At 35.0% G+C, this 21,451-nt stretch overlaps 2 protein-coding genes across 6 annotated transcripts in view; one reads left to right on the forward strand and one right to left on the reverse strand.

Annotated features, from left to right (window-relative positions):
• The window catches only part of LOC127833606 (TSC22 domain family protein 3-like), a 124,696-nt gene extending 115,771 nt beyond the window's left edge, over positions 1-8,925 (forward strand). For 4 of the 5 annotated variants that reach the window (XM_052358962.1, XM_052358964.1, XM_052358963.1 and 1 more), the window contains one exon: positions 5,903-8,925. In XM_052358962.1, coding sequence (XP_052214922.1) covers positions 5,903-6,085 — 183 coding nt within the window. In that variant the 3' untranslated portion in view covers positions 6,086-8,925. The remainder of the gene's footprint in view (positions 1-5,902) is intronic. The other variant, XR_008027502.1, reaches the window with a different exon arrangement.
• A 2,627-nt stretch (positions 8,926-11,552) lies between these two features.
• On the reverse strand, positions 11,553-21,001 carry LOC127835302 (60S ribosomal protein L35a-like). Its single transcript, XM_052361658.1, has 5 exons — positions 20,929-21,001; positions 18,700-18,755; positions 15,872-16,024; positions 13,052-13,199; positions 11,553-11,626 (listed from the first exon to the last, which is right to left on the reverse strand). Exons 2-5 carry the CDS (start codon positions 18,747-18,749, stop codon positions 11,603-11,605), a joined length of 375 nt encoding a protein of 124 aa, XP_052217618.1. The 5' UTR covers positions 18,750-18,755; positions 20,929-21,001; the 3' UTR covers positions 11,553-11,602.
• Positions 21,002-21,451: the final 450 nt, after the last annotated feature.

Here is a 21,451-nt window from a genome sequence, read left to right on the forward strand (position 1 = left end):
TGGTATTTGTCTCCCTGTGGCCATTATCTTCACTGTTTTTGCTTACCTGGCAACTCTTACTAACTGACTAATGGGGTTGTTTACCCTCAGGACTTTGTAACTCTTACCTCAGTTGACTGAATGTTGACCCTGGACTGAATGTTTACCAGTCTCTTTGCTCAGGCCCCTATCTCAAACTCTTTACCGTAACAAATCTTGGCCTGAGAATACCTCTTGGATTGGGTCACGTGTACATCACCTACTGTTGAGTTCTCAGGGGTCAATTATTCAATTATAATGTTTGTTCTCTGTTTGGGTATCCATTAATCAAAGTTCACATCCATGATGTTTGTGCATGTCCAAAAACAGGGGGTTCAAGATTTAGGTTCAAAAACATGGTCTCAAAGATTTAGGTTCTAAGTGTCCTTAAATTAAGATGTGGCAAACTGGATAGGTGACATGGTATTAAAAGTGCATTAAAGGAGAAGCAAAAGTAATTCTGCCTTTGTAGAAATTCAGTTATGTATTAAGTAGGACTAATAAACACCTGTTACTATAATTGCATACTGGAAATGGCTATTGTGAAGGTGAAGATTACCCTGATCTATACCCTACCCTACAGTTTAGATGTATAGTTGTAAGGCTGAGACACCAATCCAATTACACCCTTCTATTCTGCTAGTTAATTCTGTTAAATTTTATGAACATGCAACACTTAACATGCAGACAAATAAGGGTAGGGGTAGGGCTTTAGGAACAATTTAAACTAGAAATGGCGCGGCAAAGACCGAGTCGTGTGTCCCCAGTCGCATGTTAGACACAGGGCCGCCCCAGGGTTGGTAATGGGGCCATGCATAGTTGAGATTGACCGTATTGTCATAAGAAAATTCAGTATCAATTAGAAGTGAATCGGTGTAGAAATAAAGAAGTTATAGTAAAAGGAAATTTTGGGTGGGTGTGGCGTATGTGGGTGATGCCCAAAGCTTGGTAATGAGGCCATGCAGATAACCACAATGTACCCACTTTTTCTCTGAAAAGCGTGGGGATAATTAATGCTGCAATTATGCAAATGTAAGGGTTCATCAATGCTGAAAAAAAATCTCAATCTGTTTGAATTTGCAAGAATTTGTACACTGGCTGATTCACTCTGGAATGTGTTGCTTGATCAGCTCTCCTCAGACTTGGGCAGTCACAATCTACGGGTCAGAAACTCTGTCCATGTTGCCATACAAAGCTATAAACAACAAACTCAATAATCTAAGATAGGCATAATCAACACATATGGCTTGTATTATAATAACAGATTGATCTTTTGACACTTATCCTACAAACTGTCAATAAACACATGTATTATTGATATAAATAATCTAAGAGAGGTATACTAAACAAATCTATCACACAAACTGTGAACAAACAGACTAATGATTGATTTAAGAGAGGTATAAAAACACACTTATCATACAAACTGTGAAAAATAGACTTATTATTGATTTAATTAATTTAAATGAGGTATACTCAACACACTAATCATACAAAGTGTGAACAAACAGACCTTAAAAAATGCATGTCATTTATGTTGTGAGATTTCACTTTTTTCAATATAACACACATCACAGTCACTTTCAAACAAACAAAAAAGATCAAAACTAGTGCTTGTGACACATGCCAATTCTCTTACACTGTTACCTAACTAACTTGAAAACAACATATTATTATAATTTATTATTAATTAAAGGTCAAATATAGTATAAGCCTATAAAACTATTATATTAGAAGCAAGTCATAATAACATATTTATCAATTTAACTATAAATGCATCAACGAAATTTGAAGACCCCAAAAGAGTTGTACACTTTATTCGAAAGTTCAAACATTTAACACTTTCATGATGATAATTTAAAACCAACGTTTCATGATATGCGTTTACGATCACACAAGATGCAATTGCGTGGGTGGGTGTTTTCAAGAGTAAATATTTTAAACATTGGACTTTCTAATCTAAGAATGCCTGAGGATTTATTCAATATCAGCTGATTGCAATCAAACACTCCATGTTGTGGTTAACCACAAACACCTACCAGGGGCATTGCTTGCATTTGATTGAACACCACAGTAATTACTCATCAAATTCCAATTAACTATGTTCAAACAATACATGGCCTGATGTAAGGCTATTAAGTTAGTGCTGCAACAATACGCCAAAAACCGTATTGCAATATATTGTCAGTTCAAAAACCCGTATTGCAATATATCGCAATATATTGCTAACTTGTACCAAAATTATAACTTGCCAATTACCCGATAATCCCGTATATTCCAGTTTTAAAGCAAATTTTGGTAAATATGACTATATACCGGTAAATGTGCTCAAGAATAACAAGAAACACAAACATTCGCAACTTTTCTTAAGTATCAAATACGTTTTGGCATTTGTTACTATTTAAAGATGTGATGAAATAATATCCAACCCGGGCGTTTTTTTCCACTGAACACACGTAATTCACCTGACATGATGTTCCCATTTTTATACAACACAAAATACACCCACACTTTCCATGCGACGTCCTACATGTCTGTATAATTTTCGCGTGCTTTTTATTGAGACAAAGGATAAAGCGCTTTTTATTTGACGCTATAATTTTTTATTGTCGCATTAGCATTAACATTTTGAAGCGTATTTCCGAAATTTGGATTACAAATTTAATAATGCTCAATTCAGAATCGAACGAAACATTTACAGCTGTGCGCAATTAATTCAACGATAATATGTTCATAAGCATCGAACGAATGCTCCGATGTAACACCGCTACTCCGTATAATATACTTTTCAGAATGCTATTTTTACAAAAAAAAAATATTTACACTGCTTTGTTTTGTTTACCTTGTTATCATAATTTCGGATGGCTTGTCTGGACGAAATGTGAATAAATTTTTGTAAAATTTTTGTACCGGTTTGATGAAAATCGTATCGCAATACAATATGCGGATTGCGTATTGCGATATATACCGATATACCGGTATATTGTTGCAGCACTATATTAAGTAAAACTGAATACCAAGAAAAACGATTGGATAATGATAAAACTACGCCCAACATCAACAAACCATTAATTCTTAGTTACAAACAGCTGAAGTTAGGTTGTAATTGCCAGAGGGTGGCAGTATGGAGGCCAAGTTAAACTTTGCACTAGTGTCCAGTGTCCACTCTTGCAATACATACATAATTATGTTTTATAATTTAGATCAGACTTCTAAGTATTTGCACCTTATTCTGCATGCTTCTTTGTTTCCTCACACCATCCATCGTGTTAAAGGGTAGTTTAAAGACTGAAAAACAAAGTTTAATTTCCCCTGGTGGTTATTAGTTACATTCTTTTGTAAACAAGTGAACTAAAAGCAGAAACTAAAATATTCTTATTTCAGCTTTGTTACTTTAAGCTGTCATGAATTGAGACACGTGAGTTAGAAGAACAAGAATGTCCTTTTCAATGTTTGACCTTTTCACCCTTGTTGACCACAACTGTCAACTTGCCTTCTTATCAGCTGACGATCAGCTGTCTAATGAACTCTTAAAGAGATCAGCATGTAAACAGTGACAAATCTAGCCTGTACCTATAGCTGTTCTAATAATAGGACACTCACCTATGATAGCAACAGCTTTAAGAAATATTAGCCCATGTTTTAAAGCAGGTCTACTGCTGTGTGTCTGTTTATCGAGAGCACAGCCCGGGCAAGGCGTTGTAAACAAACTGTATTGAAATGTTATTGGTCCAATGAGCATTGGTTGTAGTAGTGGATTGTAGCATGAGAGAGTGTAGTGTGTCCGGATTGAACCAAATATATCTGGCTATAAAAGGCTGCATGAGGAAACTTAAGTTCAGTGTTGTACTGTCAGTGGTTAAGAGAGGTTCTTACACTGAAAGGAAATTGTTGTGCTGAAGTTTGAATTGTGAATAAGTTGTCAACAGTGACTGTGTATTATTGTTTTGTGGACATTGTTAAGTGAGCACATTATAAAAGCTTAATTCTGTATTGTAACTGAAAGGAAAAGGACAGCAAATAAATAAAAAATAATACTATTAGTTAACAGTTCTGGATTGCTGACTCAAAACATTATTACTGTGAAGTACAGTTTAAAGTGCTTTTGAGAAGCAAAAAATCTTAGTTGAACTAATTAAAGCGTGAAATAAAGTCAGAGATAATGAACAAAATGGCTTGCGTTTCGTTTGAGTCGTTCCGTGGGACTGGTTGGGACCAGTTGTTAATGGACCGACTGGAAAAGAAACTGATGGAAGATAGATATCTGGTATGTAGTCAGGTGTGTGACTTCTTCAATCAGCCGATTTCATGAGATTTTGATTGAAAATAATTTTACAAATTATGTCAAATATTTATTGTCATTGCTTGATCTTAGGTAAGGAATGTTGACATCCCTAAGGTGGTTCTTAAATCACACCCATTGAACTTGATCGGTAGGTCTGGGAAAACTAGTCTTAATGCTTGTGAATAGCGTCCTCTCTGATTAGCCTGTGCAGTTTTCACAGGCTAATAAGGGACAACACTTTCAGTCTTAACTGGTTTTCCACTAAGAGACATTGTAAAAGGAATTTTTGTCATATGTTAAAATTCGGACATTATCATTTTGTCATGAATTGAACAATTTAACAAACAAAAAAGCAAAAGGACTAAAAAAGAAACCAAAACTTTTTTGTAAGTCAATTATTGGTTTGCTAATTTTACGGAAAATAATGCCTGTGTAACGTAAATTTAGCTTTTCAACCTCTTTCAAGAATTGTAAAATGAATGACTCACATCTAAAGAAATGGAAAGTGAAAGCAAAAGTATTCAACACTTGATTGTGTGCTGTTTACCACCCACTCCATGGCGTTCTTGGTATAACCAATGAGTCATGTATGGGCTGATATGATAGACTTGGTGGCCTCAGCAACTTGCTGATGCAATATTTTTAGTGTGATCATAATAACTCTTATACACTTGTTGTTCATGCTTGCAAGCAATTTGTATAGAATCTCACCAAAGGCTATGAATTATGAAGCATCCAAAAGAATCGCCTTCTTGTGACTGAAAATCTGTATAGACCAGTATAAACTGGTGTAAACTGGAATCAACTGGATGAAGTACCATTATGGGTCTGAACATTACAAATGATACAACCTTATACTGACAGCATTTTATTTACATGTAGGGGCAATGAATTTTAAGATTCCAAAAGAATTGTTTTGTTTTGGCTGAAAACCAGTGAAGACTGGATCAAGTATTATTGGTCGGAACATTTCAAAGTGTACAACCTTGTATTGAAATAGCATTTAATGTACATGACAGCAGAATGATGTCAGCTATTGACTTCATGTTACTATGCCAGAAATGTCTGCATTCATTCAGGTAAATTGCACATCATGTTGTTTCATTACCAAATTGAGTTTGGGCCTTCAATAGCAAGTAAGGGTTAAGGTGTTTGAGGCATTAAAGCAAATTGTATGTGCTGAGATTGAAAAGCTTTTATTTGAGCTGATATTGAGATAATAGTGAGGTATCAATACAGTGTTAAATTGAAAAGTATGAATACAATAAAATCCTGGTTAAACCTGTTCTAACCAGGATTCAAGGGATTGGTCATCATCAATATCATATTCACGTGTTGCCATGGTAATCAATACCTCCTTGTTTCTATTGGCCTGTCTATAGGCACCCCATCCATGCACTTTCTCCTATCAATGTGTTGCCATGATTATCAATTCTCCCGTGTTTAGTCCATTAGATCTCTCCCAAAGACACCAAGTTATGGTTTAATCCAGGAAACAGACTCAAGAGTGTTTTAATAGGCCTTAGGATTTAGATGCAATCTAGTTTACATAAATATTGTAAAACCTAACTAATTTCCCCCATTGTTTCTCTTTTCCAGGACCTCGTGAAGTCCCACCTGATGTTTGCAGTGAGGGAGGAGGTTGAAGTACTAAAGGAACAGATAGCGGAACTCATCGAGCGCAACAACCAGCTCGAGCATGAGAACGGTATTCTGCGCGCGGCTGCCAGTCCAGAAACCCTCGCGAAGCTCGCGCAACCACCGCCGTCATCATCATCATGAGGGGATGATCATACAAGTGAAATAATCAGTTTAATCTTATCCATTTTCAGTCATTGTTTTTATTATCCCTGAGAAAAACGTCTTAAAAACAATGATGCGCAGGCCGGTCCATGTACGGAGGCTGAAGCTGTTATTGACATGGCATGTTGATCGATCGATGAATGGAAGGTTGATTCTATTTATGGAAGGTTGATTGATAAATGGAAGGTTAATCAATTAATGGAAGGTAAATCAATGAATGGAAGGTTAATCGATTAATGGAAGGTTAATCGAATGAGGATGTGACGTGACCCCATGGAAAGTGTCGTTGCGAGTCGGCTGTGGGTAAAAATGATGGCGATTGAGAGGAGGAAAAATGAGAAAGGATATTGAATAGTAGGGGAGACAACTATCAGAACAGTCTGGTGTCACTCTTGGGGCATTTTGACAGAGTTGTCTTTCTTGAAATGAGAGGGACATTGCACCAAAACAGCTCGTGAATGATCTGTTGGACAAACTGATCCTTAAAAAGCATGAAACAGAAGAAGAAAGAGCAAGACACGGGGCGTTGGAACTCAGAAAATATTCCCTTCAATTGCATTTAGTTCAAATAACATTGAAAGAGTTTCATATGCATATTGTTAATGCAGACCTGTTAAAATTTATATTTCAAGAATTATCTTAACATGCTTGTGTTTATAAGATAACTGGGAAGTAAGCAATTCAGAAACTAATTCAAACTGAAATGAAACTATTATGAACTTGGTAACTGCTATAAAGGACGCTTAGGAAACATAATGGTCCATCATTGATTCATTTCATCCAAATATATGAAGGGATGTAGCATAATACAAAATGCTATAGGTTGTATTATTGTTTTCTTTAAAATGTATTGTTGACTTGTAGCAAGTGCATTTTACATCATGATATCATTATTAATCGCATTTAATTGTATGCACTTATCCTAGGAGTTCTTTTTCATCGGGCATTTTATTGACATCGTAAATTAATATTTTAATACAATGAACATATTTAATTCATTGTATATATAATGTGATGTGAATGCAATTTTGCAATTTGTTACAAAAAGTTGAGTTCCGTTCCAGTGGTTGAAATTGTTACAATTTGTATAAGAGAACATGGATAAATAAGTCGTGAACAGGATGATGCAGTGACATAACCCTTACTTAATTAAAAAGTAAAGATATTATTATAACAAATAAAGTTGCTTAACAAGGAAATTTTAGATTACAATTTATTAAATTTAGATTTTTTTTTTTCTTACTTAATGTAATCGCCAGTTGTATTTTGTTTGCTGATTTCTGTTGAATAAATCCAGAGTCATTCTTGCAGAACTGGCTGTATAGTACTAGTACTAGATATATTAAGACTCAATCTTTGAGTTGCGACTTTGTTAGTGCATTAGCAAAGGATTTTGATAGTACAGTTAAGGATTTTGACAGTACAGTTGAGCTAGATTGTTCATATTTCAATGTTCATTGATTTTGAATGTTAGAAATATTGCTTTGAAAGCTCATGCCATTGAATTTGGAACTTTTGTGATGAAATTTATTGTGATATCATTGACGTAATGTAAAACATTCTAACTGAAAATTGTCTACCTAATTCTGTATTTGTTGGGTGATGTGCTAGTATCGTTTGAATGTTTATATATGCTATAAACTGTTGAAAGAACTTTAAAATTGTATTCCTCCAATTTAGTGTATATTTGTACCTTAAACATCATTCACATTTTTCAAGGTAAACAAATATTGCCATTTTTGTCCTAACACTTTAATTAAAAAAATCTTTCAAATATAACATTATGCCACTCTACTTTACTACTACTTATTACATAACCTGTAAAATTTCGGCATACCTGTGGCTTTATTGTCAAAGCTTTTTTCTGACGCGATCATTTGTGTACATAGTTTCAACATGTTATTGGATTATAAAATTTGTGGTCACGACCTAAGTTTTGGTCAGTATGTCGCCAGTATTATGAAATGAACAGTCTGAATGTACAAAGTTTAGAAAGAATGAAATGGTCTGTAATATATCTGTACATAGTGTTGTTTTTATTTTGGGCTTCATTTATTTGATTCATGTTAATACAATTTTTTGCAGACTTAAAATCATTGTTCATTTTAAAAGTTAGTATGATTGTGAAATTTGAATGTTTTTTTTATAACCAATGTCCAAATAGTGATGCTTCTGAACAAAGTACTGTCCCATTATCACTTTCCCATTATATATATATGTTTAGATTGACTTACTGTTTCCGAAAATGAACAATTAATGATATTAAGTACAGGAAAGTTGAATATTACAAACTGTAAATCACCATCGTACAAACTTGACAATTGACCATTTTACCATCGGAACAATTGACCATTTTACCATCTGGACAATTGACAAATTTACCATCTGGATAATTGACCTGTTTACCATCTGGACAATTGACCATTTTACCATCTTGACAATTGACCATTTTACCATCTGGATAATTCACAATTTTACCATCTGGACAATTGACCAAATTACAAACTGGACAATTGACCATTTACAAACTGGACTATTAACCATATTACAAAGAGGACAACTTACCATATTACAATCTAGAATATTGACCAACTTCAAAATGGAGTGTAGTGCATATCCAAAGATGTGGTGGCAGATATTGTATTATAAGAATTTCTGTATTCTTGTCTGGTCTATTCCTTTCTTTCTGATCTGTGTCTCATCAAGTGGAAATATACTATGCCAAGTATTTATTGTATACCAATATATAGTCATATATGAACAATACTACAAATTGTTAATTGTTGAAATTAAGAAAGGCAATAAAAAAAGCAAATTAATATATTGTCTTGTTTATTTTGTGTGCATTCTCGTTCTAGCAACAACAGGAATAACTAAAAACGATTATACTTGAAATTTGGTTATAATTTTGTCTTTGGAAATCGTATCTAATGTTTTGCACCATAGGTTCACAGATACTGCCAATATTTCTTGGAATATACACACTGAACTGTTCATGATGCGCACACAAAACTTGTCCTACCAGCATGAAACCAGTGTGATACAGAAACCTGGCCCCTATTTCTTAACCCTTTCCCACACACAAGCAAAGTAAAAATGACTATGTGCAAACAGCATACAACCAGAACAGCCTGCAAGTAACTTGCAGGCTGTTCAGGTTTTATGCTGTTTGCTGCTCATCTAAGTAAGTATCTAAGGGTTGGAAAGTATGCCTTTAAAACTTTAATTTAGGAAGAATTTAATTAAATTTAACTTTCTTAGGGACAACAAATGCGTAAAAATACATGATGTTCTGGTTTATGCGACTTGCAAGTAGCCATTTTCACTTTGCCTCTTAAGTGGAAAAGGGTTAAAGAAATTGAGGGCAGAGCTGTTGATAACACATTACGATCCCTTTTTTGGCGCCTCGAAGTATGGTCAGTTTCTGCAAATGGTTACCAATGGCCATTTGTTTTTGTATTAAACATTTTTTGCATGACATTGAATTTTTTTTTAAATAACAAATACAATTTGAGCAACTTCAACTTAGGCCAGTTAAATCTGAAACAGGGTGTGTCCAAAAAGTTTTCCTCGCAAGGACAAACCAGGAAATTAGAAAAATCGAAACTATTGGTTCATTTAAATTTAAGTCTTAAAATGCAACTAAAAAGAAGTCATAAATAAATATATTGCAACAATCAACCCATGAAATTATCATATTTTTTTCAAATAAGTCAATTGAATTAATATATATGCAAAATTGTTACCAAATTTTATTTCAAGTGTGTTGTCATCCAATTGCATATATTTTAACTCCAATCTGCAATGATATATATGGGCTGTGCTCTGTGAAAAGGGGGTTTGATGCATGTGTGTCAATTTTATCCCAGATTAGCCTGTCCAGTCCGCACAGGCTAATCAGGGAAAGCACTTTCCGCCTAAACTGGATTCTTGCTAAGTAAAGACTCTTTGAAAAACAAAATATCATGAAGTGTAAAGTTATTAAAATGTTCCTATAGCATTTTTGTAAACACTGTATTTTAGACTTCCAAAATACACATCGTAAGTTTAAAGAGACACTGGGTTCATTCTGAAAAACATAAATATGCAAATAAAGAGTAGGATTTTTTCTGATTAAAGGGAGACAACTTATTTTTTCTGAAGGCCTAACTAAATCAATGATGGCTCAAGCATACCAACCATGATAAAAACAACATTGAATAGACAAAGTGCTGTTGTTTAACAAGCAATAATATTAAAGACCATAATGGTATTCAGTTATTGATTAACATTGTAATTTGTTAAATAACCACAAGTATGTATATATGATAATTCCAATACATACTCCGACGATCATCGGTTTTTCATGCACATGGGTGCACACAATGTATGTTTTTATGCCCACCCCCTAATAAGAAGAGCGGGTATATTGTTTTGCTGGATGTTGGTAGGTCTGTCTGTTGGTCTTTCTGTAAACCAGTTTGTTTCTAATCAATAACTTGTCAAAGAATTGACTGATTGGCTTGATACTTAACAATTGCATTGGCGTTGGACAGTAGATTACCCCCCGTTGAAATTTGGGTCGCTTGGTAAATGTAAATGTCACAATAAGTGGTGAAATCATGTCTAATTAATAACACATCAAGAATTGACTGACTATACTTCACATGTGCATTGGCCTTGGACAGTAGATGACCCATATTGAAATTGGGGTCTCTAGGTCATAGGTCACTGTCACAATAAGTGTGGAAATCTTTACTGATCAATAACTTGTCAACAAATTGACAGTTTGGTATGATTGAAATTGGGGTCACTAGGTCAAAGGTCACAATAAGTAGGAAAATCTTGTTAGATCAATAAATCGTCAATGAATCTTCCGATTGGATTGATACTTCTCATATGCATTGGCCTTGGACAGTAGATGATCCCTTATGAAATTGGGGTCAAAGGTCAAGATCACTGTCACAATAAGTGTGAAAATTGTTTCTGATCAATAACTCGTCTCTGAATCGACCAATTGGCTTGATACTTCACCTGTGCATTGCCCTTGGACAGTAGATGACCTCTATTGAAATTGGGGTCACTAGTTCAAAGCCCTATTTGGGATGCATGTCTCCGAACGCTGAACTCTTGTTCTATATACGATTGATATTTTTTTAAATGCCATCCATTTTTACTAAATAACAAACTTTGTGCCTTGTTATTGTACATAAAAAAATATTAATACGTCTGTCACCAAGCAATGTATCAACTCTTCACACTTAATTTTTATGACCACAGCCAAACCAAATTGAAAACCTCATATTTAATTACACTAAACTCTGAAGACCGTGTACTTAATGGGGCATTACAAATCTAGACTTACTGTACATGGCATAAAATGCAGTTCACCAGACTAAACCAATACTGCACTTTCTCACTACAGTGGATTATAATAATGAAACCATAAAAACAGGAAACACTAAACTTGTGGTATTTTTCTTTTTATTTTTTCTTGTTTGTACATAGCAAATCATCCTATACTCTTGATGGGTACAGCATCTGAAAAAAAGGAATAGGGCATGAAACGTGTGAAGTGAGTTACGTCTCACTATGATACAGGGCCAATATTCAACAACTTATTCTACGACTAAAGAATAAAGAATTGACTCAGACTCAATAAAAATACCTCTTAGAAGTAAAGAAGTAAAGTGAAAATGGCTATGTGCAAACAGCATAAAACCTGAACAGACTGCAAGTTACTCTCAGGCTGTTCTGGTTTTATGCTGTATGCACATGGCCATTTTCACTTTGCTTCCGAGTGGGAAAGTGTTAAAAAAGCTTTTATCATACACACAACTCACACCGTTGCACCACTTTGTCAGCAATATTCAAGGGCAAATAGTGTCGCCGTGGTGTAATGGATATGGTGTCACCTAGCTACCAGAAGGTCACGGGTACGATCCCCACTGTGGGAGCGTTCTAACAATCTCCCCAAAAGATACCAAGCAGTGGTTCTTGGCCCAGGAAATGGACTAAGAGCGTTTCAAATAAGATGTAAGTACTTTAAATGCAATCGAGCTAAAATAAATAGGTTTACACTACTGACAAATAACTCGAGACTGTGTGGATCACTGAGAATTGTGTCATGCACACCTACACTCTATGGAGATGCCATATTTTAGTTTCAATTAAATTGCTAGGGAAGTGTAGAAGTAGTTTATGTTTGCTGCGTCAAACATAAGAGTCCGTCACTTTTTCGTTATGCAGAGTGACTGCAATATAATGCAGGGGTAGAAAACAGACAGATAGTGTGGAAGAAGTTGCTCCACATAATCAACATTAAGAGATGTGTTTGTTAGAAATACAATGCCCCCTATTGCGCCGCTTTGAAATAAAATTTCAATATATCATTTGGCAGGTTAAGAAATTATCTCCCTTTTAAAGCTTATAACTTCCCTTGGATTGTATTTTTTTACTTTTGACCTTGATGGATGACCTTGACCTTTCACCACTCAAAATGTGCAGCTCCATGAGATACACATGCATGCCAAATATCAAATTGCTATCTTCAATATTGCAAAAGTAATGACTTAGGTTAAAGTTTTGGTTAAAGTTTTGGGACACACACTTATACAATGACAAACAGGCCAAAAACAATATACCCCTGATCATTCCATTCAGAGACATAAAAATGCTTTTATTAACTTTTGAAAACTGGTATATATTGTGCCACAAAAAAACACGAGCATTTTGTATTTCGTTAAATCTATGTTACAATACCACATCTGGCATTGAAATTTACCCATTCAGTGACTGCAGGGGTTGAAAACAGACTGTAAGTGTGGAGGTAGTTTGTTTGCTCCACAAAATCAACAAAAATACATAATTGCATGAAGAATAAGTGACGGACTGATAGGAGAGACTGCCAAATGCCTCTTTAATGCAGGGGTATAGAAGGGAAACTAAACTGCCTCAGCGGCTTACCACACGGATTCTCTTGCCAATGGCAGTGGCTGGAAGGTTCGTGTTGAACTTTGCTCGGACAGCGCCGCTGTTACCATGGGAACGTGTGATCCGGCCCCAGATCACTCGGATACGACTTGCTTCCTTGTGGCCCGGGCAGGCAGTCTTGCTGTAACACACAGGTAGGGTTGTGGTCTTATTAATGACTTGGTACTGTATTGCATAATTCAGTTAAAATAATTGTTTACAGGCACGACATAATAAACATTTTGTTCTTAAGGTGGTATAAAGAACAAAATTTAATACAGAACAAACACATTCAATAACTTTGCTGGGCTTGGTTTCACCGATTGGCAATCATCAACTGCAGCAGCCTGCACAAGTTTAAGTTCCATCCTGCAGGACAAGTTCATAATAAACCTTTCTGTTTTGTGGACTGACAATAGTAGGTCAACTTCAATAGAATTGAAAGACATTTCAGCATTTTTTGCTATTAAAAGTGATATTATGGGCATCTAACAGTTTATAGGTGTCTATCGCAACCGTTGTTTATTTTTGGTGTTTTCACTTCATATACACTTATATTTGTTAATGCAGCATCAACATACTAAAACAATATCCCGGAAAGAGACAAATAATCCAGTTGAATAGCAACCGTACTTTCGTTTTGACAACTGACGACAGAAATGATTCGATGTACGATGTGAGTATAAATGTAGTTTTCATGAAGATTCTTTCATATGACACAAAGACATAATTTTGTTTTACGGATCACTTTGGCTTATAGGACTGGGCGAGTCATGTAAAATATCGAAAATAATATATATTTTTTATAAACAACTGGTAGCAAGATGCGTTGTTGATAATTGGTCATTTACCACATTTTAACTGATTCTTTTGACCTGTTAATTCTTTTCAGCTCAATTCAACAGTGAAAATGCCCATATCACTTTAAGCCAAACTCTGTCAATGGAACGCATCCATGTGACTGATGACCATGTTTAATATTTCATGTTCATTTAATATTATGACTAATTTCAGTACAAAGAATTATCAGGTTTAAAAAAAGTGTTGGAAAAATACACCTGAAACAGAAACGGCTGTATTGCATAAGCTGTGTGATAAAACTAAAACCTATCAAGCGCGAGGTTACACACAACCAATTGATTTGATATGTTCATTCTCCAAGGGTTCAACTTTGGAATGAAATGGCTGCAACTTTCCTTTGTTTCATTATTATTTTCTGACGCCGATTAGGAATTTAGCATCTTTTACTGGTATTTTATACAGATGGTAAAAATTTCTGGTATGTATAAATCATGCAACCCATTAGATTAGGCCAGTTTTTACCCCAGAGGCATGATTTGAACTAAGTCCACTAATTCATGTTACACACCAAATGTAAAACTCCGCATTCTTGCAGTTTCAAAGAGGATTTTAAAGTTTATATAAATCCAGGGCTTTTTTTCAGCTTTTTGGGAAGATATCCCATGGCTTTGAAATTGTGAATTTTATCGGCATTTTCAAGAAATCTGGGAAATGAATTGGGATTTAAAACTACACGAAAGTGTTTAGCATCTTTAATCACTAACACCACCATGATCAACAGTTTTTCACATAATAAGCTCACACAAAGTCATCAGTCACATCAGTCACCATTGTATTAGGAGGCGCTTCATCTTCTTCTGAAGATCTACTGCTTTCAACATGTTGAATATCAGTCAGCATTTTTATTTTCAAAAATCAACAATGACGATGCAAAAGAGTCACTTGTTATTAAATTACTAACATCAACAATGGAAATAGTTTCAATGGGAAGACTTGTACTTCTTGACCATGTTTGTTTATTTAATGACGCTTGCTTAACAAAATCAACAGTTTTCGTTTTGACGCGAGAGTTTTGCTAAGGAATCTTTTTCACGTTACATATTTCGAATTGCTCAACATATTTGTTTTTCATGCAGCCCAATCACAAAACGCTTGAATTTCATCGCAAATATAATAAGCCCCTGAACAACACGGACAATATTGTGCACACAAATAATGCCGATGTTATCCAAATCAAGGTATAGTCTAAAACCCATACAAGACCAGATCGGACTACGCTTTGTTTAAAACTGAAACTGCCAATGTCGGGTTTTTTCCCGATTGGGATTTTTTAGCAAATTTTGGGAAGAAAGTATACTTTTTGCGATTGGGAATAAAGCTGAATTTCGGCTATAAAATTGGGCAAAAAAAAGCTTTGAAATCGTTTGAACCCTGGGGCACGACCAGTTTTGATTTCTGTGGAATGATTTGAACAACTTTGTAGAAGACCGCTGGACAAGTTTACACAGAAAATATTTAACCCCTGATCCCTGTGGTTTCAAAAGAGGATTATTAATAAAATTAATTATGTGACCCATGGGGTGTGGCCAGCTTTGACCCAAGGGGCATGACTTGAACAATATTTCACCCCATTGGTGCAAAAAGGTACAATGTGCCTTCTAATTTCAATGTCACATGGTACCTTTTTGCACCTTGGGGGCGATTTGTAAAAAACATAATAAAAACATAATGTGGTACAAATATTCAACCTTTCACACTTGTGGTTTTAAATGAGATTTCTTAAATTTCCACTTACAATATTTTTTGTTTTGATTATCAAAATATGCAACACAATGGCTTTAAACAATGTTGAAAGAGGTTCACACACAGATTATAAGGGTGAAATTTGAATAAAATCTGCCCAGTGATTAAGGTTATGTGGTCTAAAGCAAATTGTTGACAACACAGTACGCCAAAGGGCATCTATACACAAAAGTGTTTCCTGCTCAGGTGAGCTTAAAATGCCCAACTTACTTTTTGCCCTTGTAGACGTATGCACATCGCTTGCCAAGGTAGAATTCTGTCTCGTCTTTGTCAGTGACCCCATCAATGCGGAGCAGTGCAGTGTGATCGTGCTGGTTACGTAGACCGCGCTTGTACCCAGTCATCACAGCCTTGCAGTAGAGTCTGGAACAGAAGCAGTAGTCTGTGGTACACATGCATAAAGGAACGCAGTTATTCGAAAGTATTTCTACAAGATACAATACTCACAAAATGCTTCCTAAATTGTTAATCACAACGAGTTTGTGCTGCCGGTACATCATTTTATGTAGTGTTTTATCCAGGCCGTTTTAGCGTGGCGCAGCGCCACGCCGCTTTTTTGAAGCGTCTCGCTGCCCCTTTCAAAGCAAATCAGCGCCACGTTGCCCTTTTCAAAGGCCGCCGCCCTGTTTTCCGCCGTGTGCGACCTTCTTCATAACATCTTAATTGCCTCTTAACCAAGCTTCTAAGACGACTATTATCAGCGAAGATTCGCGCGGTTGTGAATTCGTCATGCGTGAATAACCATGTGTCAATATCAATCGATAATTTCAGTGGCTTTGTAACACTAATTCGGTCCGGATACAATCGTGCACAGTTACTTAGGAGACTTGATGAAAACCTCGATGTTATTCACGTGGAAATTGTGCATTTCATGCATAATTCAGTTATATCAAAACATTTATTTTTACGCGTAATTAAATTAAAAAAAAAAAATCAGTTGTATCTGTAAAATATTGATTTGATTCCAATTTAATGCAAAACAGTTTTAAGTTAATAAAAATTAATTCACATGGCTTGCACTAAGCGGCGTAAGGCCGTATATTACGCCCGATAATTGTTTCCATACGCCAATTACAAAACCCCATGACATCCACTGTGCTTCCAGAAAATTGGCCATACGCCGAAAATAGCAACCAGAGACATATTAAAGCTGTCGATTAAAATAACGCTCCGCCTCCTATCCAATACAATTGGCGCAGGCTCACAGTAGATGTGTGTTGATGAATTGACATGACGCCTTATCAGTGATCGCTCCGCCCACTTAATCACGTGGCTCAGCGGGAAGAAAACCTAGACAAGCTAACACCAAAATGGCTTCTTTGCCTATAGACTGCATACAGATTTACGCGATATTCCGGATGATTTTATGGACTTGTTTAACACCATATTACACTTGTAAAGGGGTTGATGCCATTTAGTTATTCTACAAATGCAAAAAATATACGATTAAAGAGAACATCAGCTATTTATAACGGGTAAATCGGTACATTAAACACGCTCTCAAACCCTTGCGCGCTTACCGAAATCGAACACGTTATTACGTGTAATGATGGTATTAGCAATAAATTAACACTTCACCGGTATTTACCCGTGTTATTAACAAAATTATTACCGAAACATTCCCCCTACCCGTGCCTTTGACACGAAATAGCGCTTTATAATTGGGAATTCGGTGAAGTCTTACGCGCTTTCTGACTCCGGGTGGGTACCTCAATCCCACATGTTATTGCGTATAAAAATGATATTAATCATATTAAACATTGCTTATGGGACATTTATCAATTACTATAATTTAAAGCGCAAAAACAAAACAGGAAGAACTTTCTGACTATTCAACAAAGTGTTAGTGTTTGTGAATCTCCATTTAAGATGCATATAAAGGACTTGTTTGTGCAATGTGTGTAACATTTTAAATATAAATAATTGTTTAAGTGGGTAACTCATTTAACAGTATTCTAAGACTTCTTTGAAAAGCTATAGTTTGTATAAGATAAATATCTTATGGTGTTTAATCTTGTTTTTTGTTACTTCATGAAAATATAAAAAACATAATAAAATATACATTCTGGATTTTGTTGGTTTAATTATTCAACAATAAATCTCAAAACTATACATACAATGTTTGTGTGTAACAAAGCTTGTTATTAAGTCACTATACAGATATATTTGTGCCCTTTTTTTGGATGTCGCGCGCTAAAGTTCCCTTTTTTGAAATTTTGCACCACACCCCTTTTCCTTCCTGTATAAAACACTATTATGGAAGTACTGCTGATGGTATTTTTCGTTTACAAAAAGTCGCTCCTTTGCAAAAATTCAGTTTAGGCGGAAAGTGTTGTCCCCTATTAGCCGGGATGACACTTCATGCACATACATTAGAAGAGAAAGGCTCATTTAATCACTTATACTCTTTGGACTTATAGCCAGGCCTAGAAAAATCCACTTGACCACTCGAATTTGCAAGTGTAGTTGACGGTCGGGCGAGTGAAGTTTGTTAAATACTTTACCAACCGGGCGAGTGCTGTTTTTCCGGTTGAGAAATATTATTTCAGTTCCAGAACTTGTCTCATTGATACAAATTGCTAACTATTTTTCGATCAAACAAAAAAAGGTTTAGTACACAAAGGAACTGCACGTTCGTTTTGACAATGTAAATTACGTCACGGGGCACAGTAAAAATAATTCTGGAAACCAGCTGTGCTCGTTTCTTAAATGTCAGTGCTCTTAGCTAATCGATTAATAGTGAAAAAGACAGTTAAATATATTGGTCATTCCCTGAATAATAAAATTTCATTTTAAAGTTAACATCAATAAAATAATAAAATACATAGCTGGTTAATTATAATACTTCTTATATTTCATTATAAATAAACAGAACAATTAATTATTTTTAATAGAGAGCTTGCATTTTTTTCAAATTCAGGGCGAGAAGATTAAAGTGAAGGGCGAGGGGATTGTGAAGGCTACTGGCTCGTAGGGCGAGTGGTTCTGGAAAAGAATTCAAGGCTTGCTTAAAGCAATTCCTGTTCACCACTACAAACCTGCCAGACTTTTTGGGTGGATTGGGAGTAGGTGCCTTGGTCTCTGCCATGGTAGCCTGCAAGCAGAGGAATAAAAATTACATTAGTAGACATTTAGTGAAGTATATTTTTTTTAATAGATTTTCATGATATTAGCAAAAAAGAACAAAAATCTTTATTATCAAACGTCCGTAAACATAAGGGTGACACAGAAGTCCTGATTCAGTTTTTATGATTGAAGCGAGCAGTATTTTATAATTATTTGTACTTCTTATGATCCTGTTAAAATGCAAGACTTAATAGAAGAGACAGGGTTCTCAGATCTTCAATTAAAAATGTTAGAATCAATGTATTAAGAATAGCAAAAACAAAATCTTTGATAAATTTACATTTTTATATATTGCCTTTGCGAAAAATATTTGTCAAATCTGCAGAAAATGCAAACAAAACTTTTTTAATGTCATTTTATGAGGGCTTCTTTTATAATACTGATCAAGATCTATAAAAAAAAATTCAATTGAAGTTACTTTAAAAGAATGAGTATTCGAGGCATTAGACAACATAATTACGGATATTGGTTCCAACTCAATAATTCTTTAACATAAGAAGTAAAAGCAGGGTTTTTTAATCTGATTTTGGGGAAAGGGCCTGGACTTTTTTTGAGGGGAAAAAATCTTGCGAAACGCCGGATTTTGGGGAAAGTAAGGAGTCTTAAATAATCAATTAACAAGGGACAAAATTGTCACAAAACCAGGTTTTCATTGTGAAAAAAAATCTGATAAAGGGAGAAAACTCAAACTGAACTTTTGAAATGAACAAACAAAATTAACCCCCTTTGTAAGTTTGTTTTTTAAAAAAATCTATTTTTAGTCGTGGCGACCTTGACATTGGAGATATTGACGTGATTCTTTCGTGCAACACACCGTCCCATGATGGTGAACAAATGTGCCAAATGATTTTAAAATGTCACAATGAATGACATAGTTATGGCCAGGACAAGCTCATTTATGGTCATTTTTGACCTTTGAACTCAAAGTGTGACCTTGACCTTGGAGATATCGACGTAATTATTTTGCGCGACACACCGTCCAATGATGGTGAACAAATGTGCCAAATGATTTTAAAATCTGACAATGAACGACATAGTTATGGCCCGGACAAGCTTGTTCCGCCCGCCCGCCAGCCAGCCCGCCCGCATTCGCCAATCTAATAACCAGTTTTTTCCTTCGGAAAACCTGGTTAAATATATTTCACTGGTTTAAAAAAAAACTAGGCAACAGATAATTTAATAATGCAATATTGTTCTATTTTCTACACTTGATCAGGTTAATTTAGGTTTAAAAAAAACACTAATTGAACTTTCAAGTTAAAAGTCATGTAAATGAATATTCTCATTGATTTGTGCAGTGTTCTCAAGAAAAAATTGAGTAGCCAGTTATATTTTCAAAGAAGCCAGGGACTAAGCAATTAGACGGGTATATTTGCACTATTTCAATTTATATTTATGGGGAAAGTAGCCGGCATCTAGTTTGAAAGAAAGAGGTCTGAGGTGAAATTGCCCGCTGCTGGTGCTTCCGGAGAACACTGTTGTGCAATATAAAAAAACCACTAAATTCCCAATCTGAAGATTTTACAAAATGAATGGGTTTGGAGTTTTTTACCCAATTGGTACCGGTACTTTTCCGAATTGGGCAAAACAATTGTTCCTATGATAATTTTGACATGTTTATTGCTAAGTTGATTTAACAAACAGGACATTCATTCAATCATACAGTTACATTATATTGACAACAGGGACAATTGTTCTACATGATTTTCACAACCTGTATGTTCGTTTCTACGTTATTTTGACAATCATTCGTATTATATTTTAGAAAGCTGTTCAGTGAATTTGCAAATAACACAATTTTTGACACAAATTTAAGGGAAGGCAATAAAAACTGAATACAAAGGTAAACAAATGCTTTTTTGGCAAAGAATAATACTTTGTTTCTATTTCTACGCGTAGATTTAAAAACTATAATTCAGTGTGATCGTTATTTATTAAAATGCATTTCACAAACTTTCACTTTAAGAACTGTCACTAACAACCGTCGTGAATTTGGCCTTATCAATCAATGATGGTGCAAAATTTTGCTAGCGACTTAAAACCAAGGTATGTTTGATTTGTTTATTGAATTTGTCGCTAAGTATTTAGAAACAGATGGTAAAATTACGATGGATTTGTTGTTGGGCTTTGCAGATACCAACCTATTTTCAATATGTAACCGGAAAAGGAAGTATCAAGACATGTATTTAACCCAACGATAACGGCTGGTTACATGCCACTATTAGTCTATTTATCACGCATAGATCGTAGTTTTTCACCAGCTACTTATTTGTATCAGGGGCGACACTTTCCGCTTTTATGTTATTTTTGTTTCAAGAAAGTCTCTTCTTAGCAAAATTCATGTTTAGGCGGAAAGTGTCGTCCCCGATTAGCCTCTGCGGACTGCACAGGCTTATCAGGGACGACACTTTTCGCACATGCATTAAACCCCCATTTTCACAGAGCACGGTCCATATATATATATATATATATATATATATATATATATATATATATATATATATATATATATATATATATATATATATATATATATATATATATATATATATATATATATATATATATATATGTATATATATATATATATATATATAAATGTATCAGAGAGAGCTGATGCCCAACGCCTGTGGTTGTCATAAATGACTTGTTCACGGATTTTCG

The sequence above is a fragment of the Dreissena polymorpha genome, chromosome 6 (genome assembly GCF_020536995.1).
Source record: "Dreissena polymorpha isolate Duluth1 chromosome 6, UMN_Dpol_1.0, whole genome shotgun sequence".
NCBI classification, from domain to species: domain Eukaryota; kingdom Metazoa; phylum Mollusca; class Bivalvia; order Myida; family Dreissenidae; genus Dreissena; species Dreissena polymorpha.

Excerpts from the sequence above, each read along its gene's own strand:
- LOC127835302 (XM_052361658.1), bottom strand. The coding sequence starts at position 18,749 with ATGGCAGAGACCAAGGCACCTACTCCCAATCCACCCAAAAAGTCTGGC. Across the intron at positions 16,025-18,699 it reads CCACCCAAAAAGTCTGGCAG|ACTCTACTGCAAGGCTGTGA; the intron begins GTTTGTAGTGGT and ends CTTCTGTTCCAG. Across the intron at positions 13,200-15,871 it reads TACGTCTACAAGGGCAAAAA|CAAGACTGCCTGCCCGGGCC; the intron begins GTAAGTTGGGCA and ends TGTGTGTTACAG.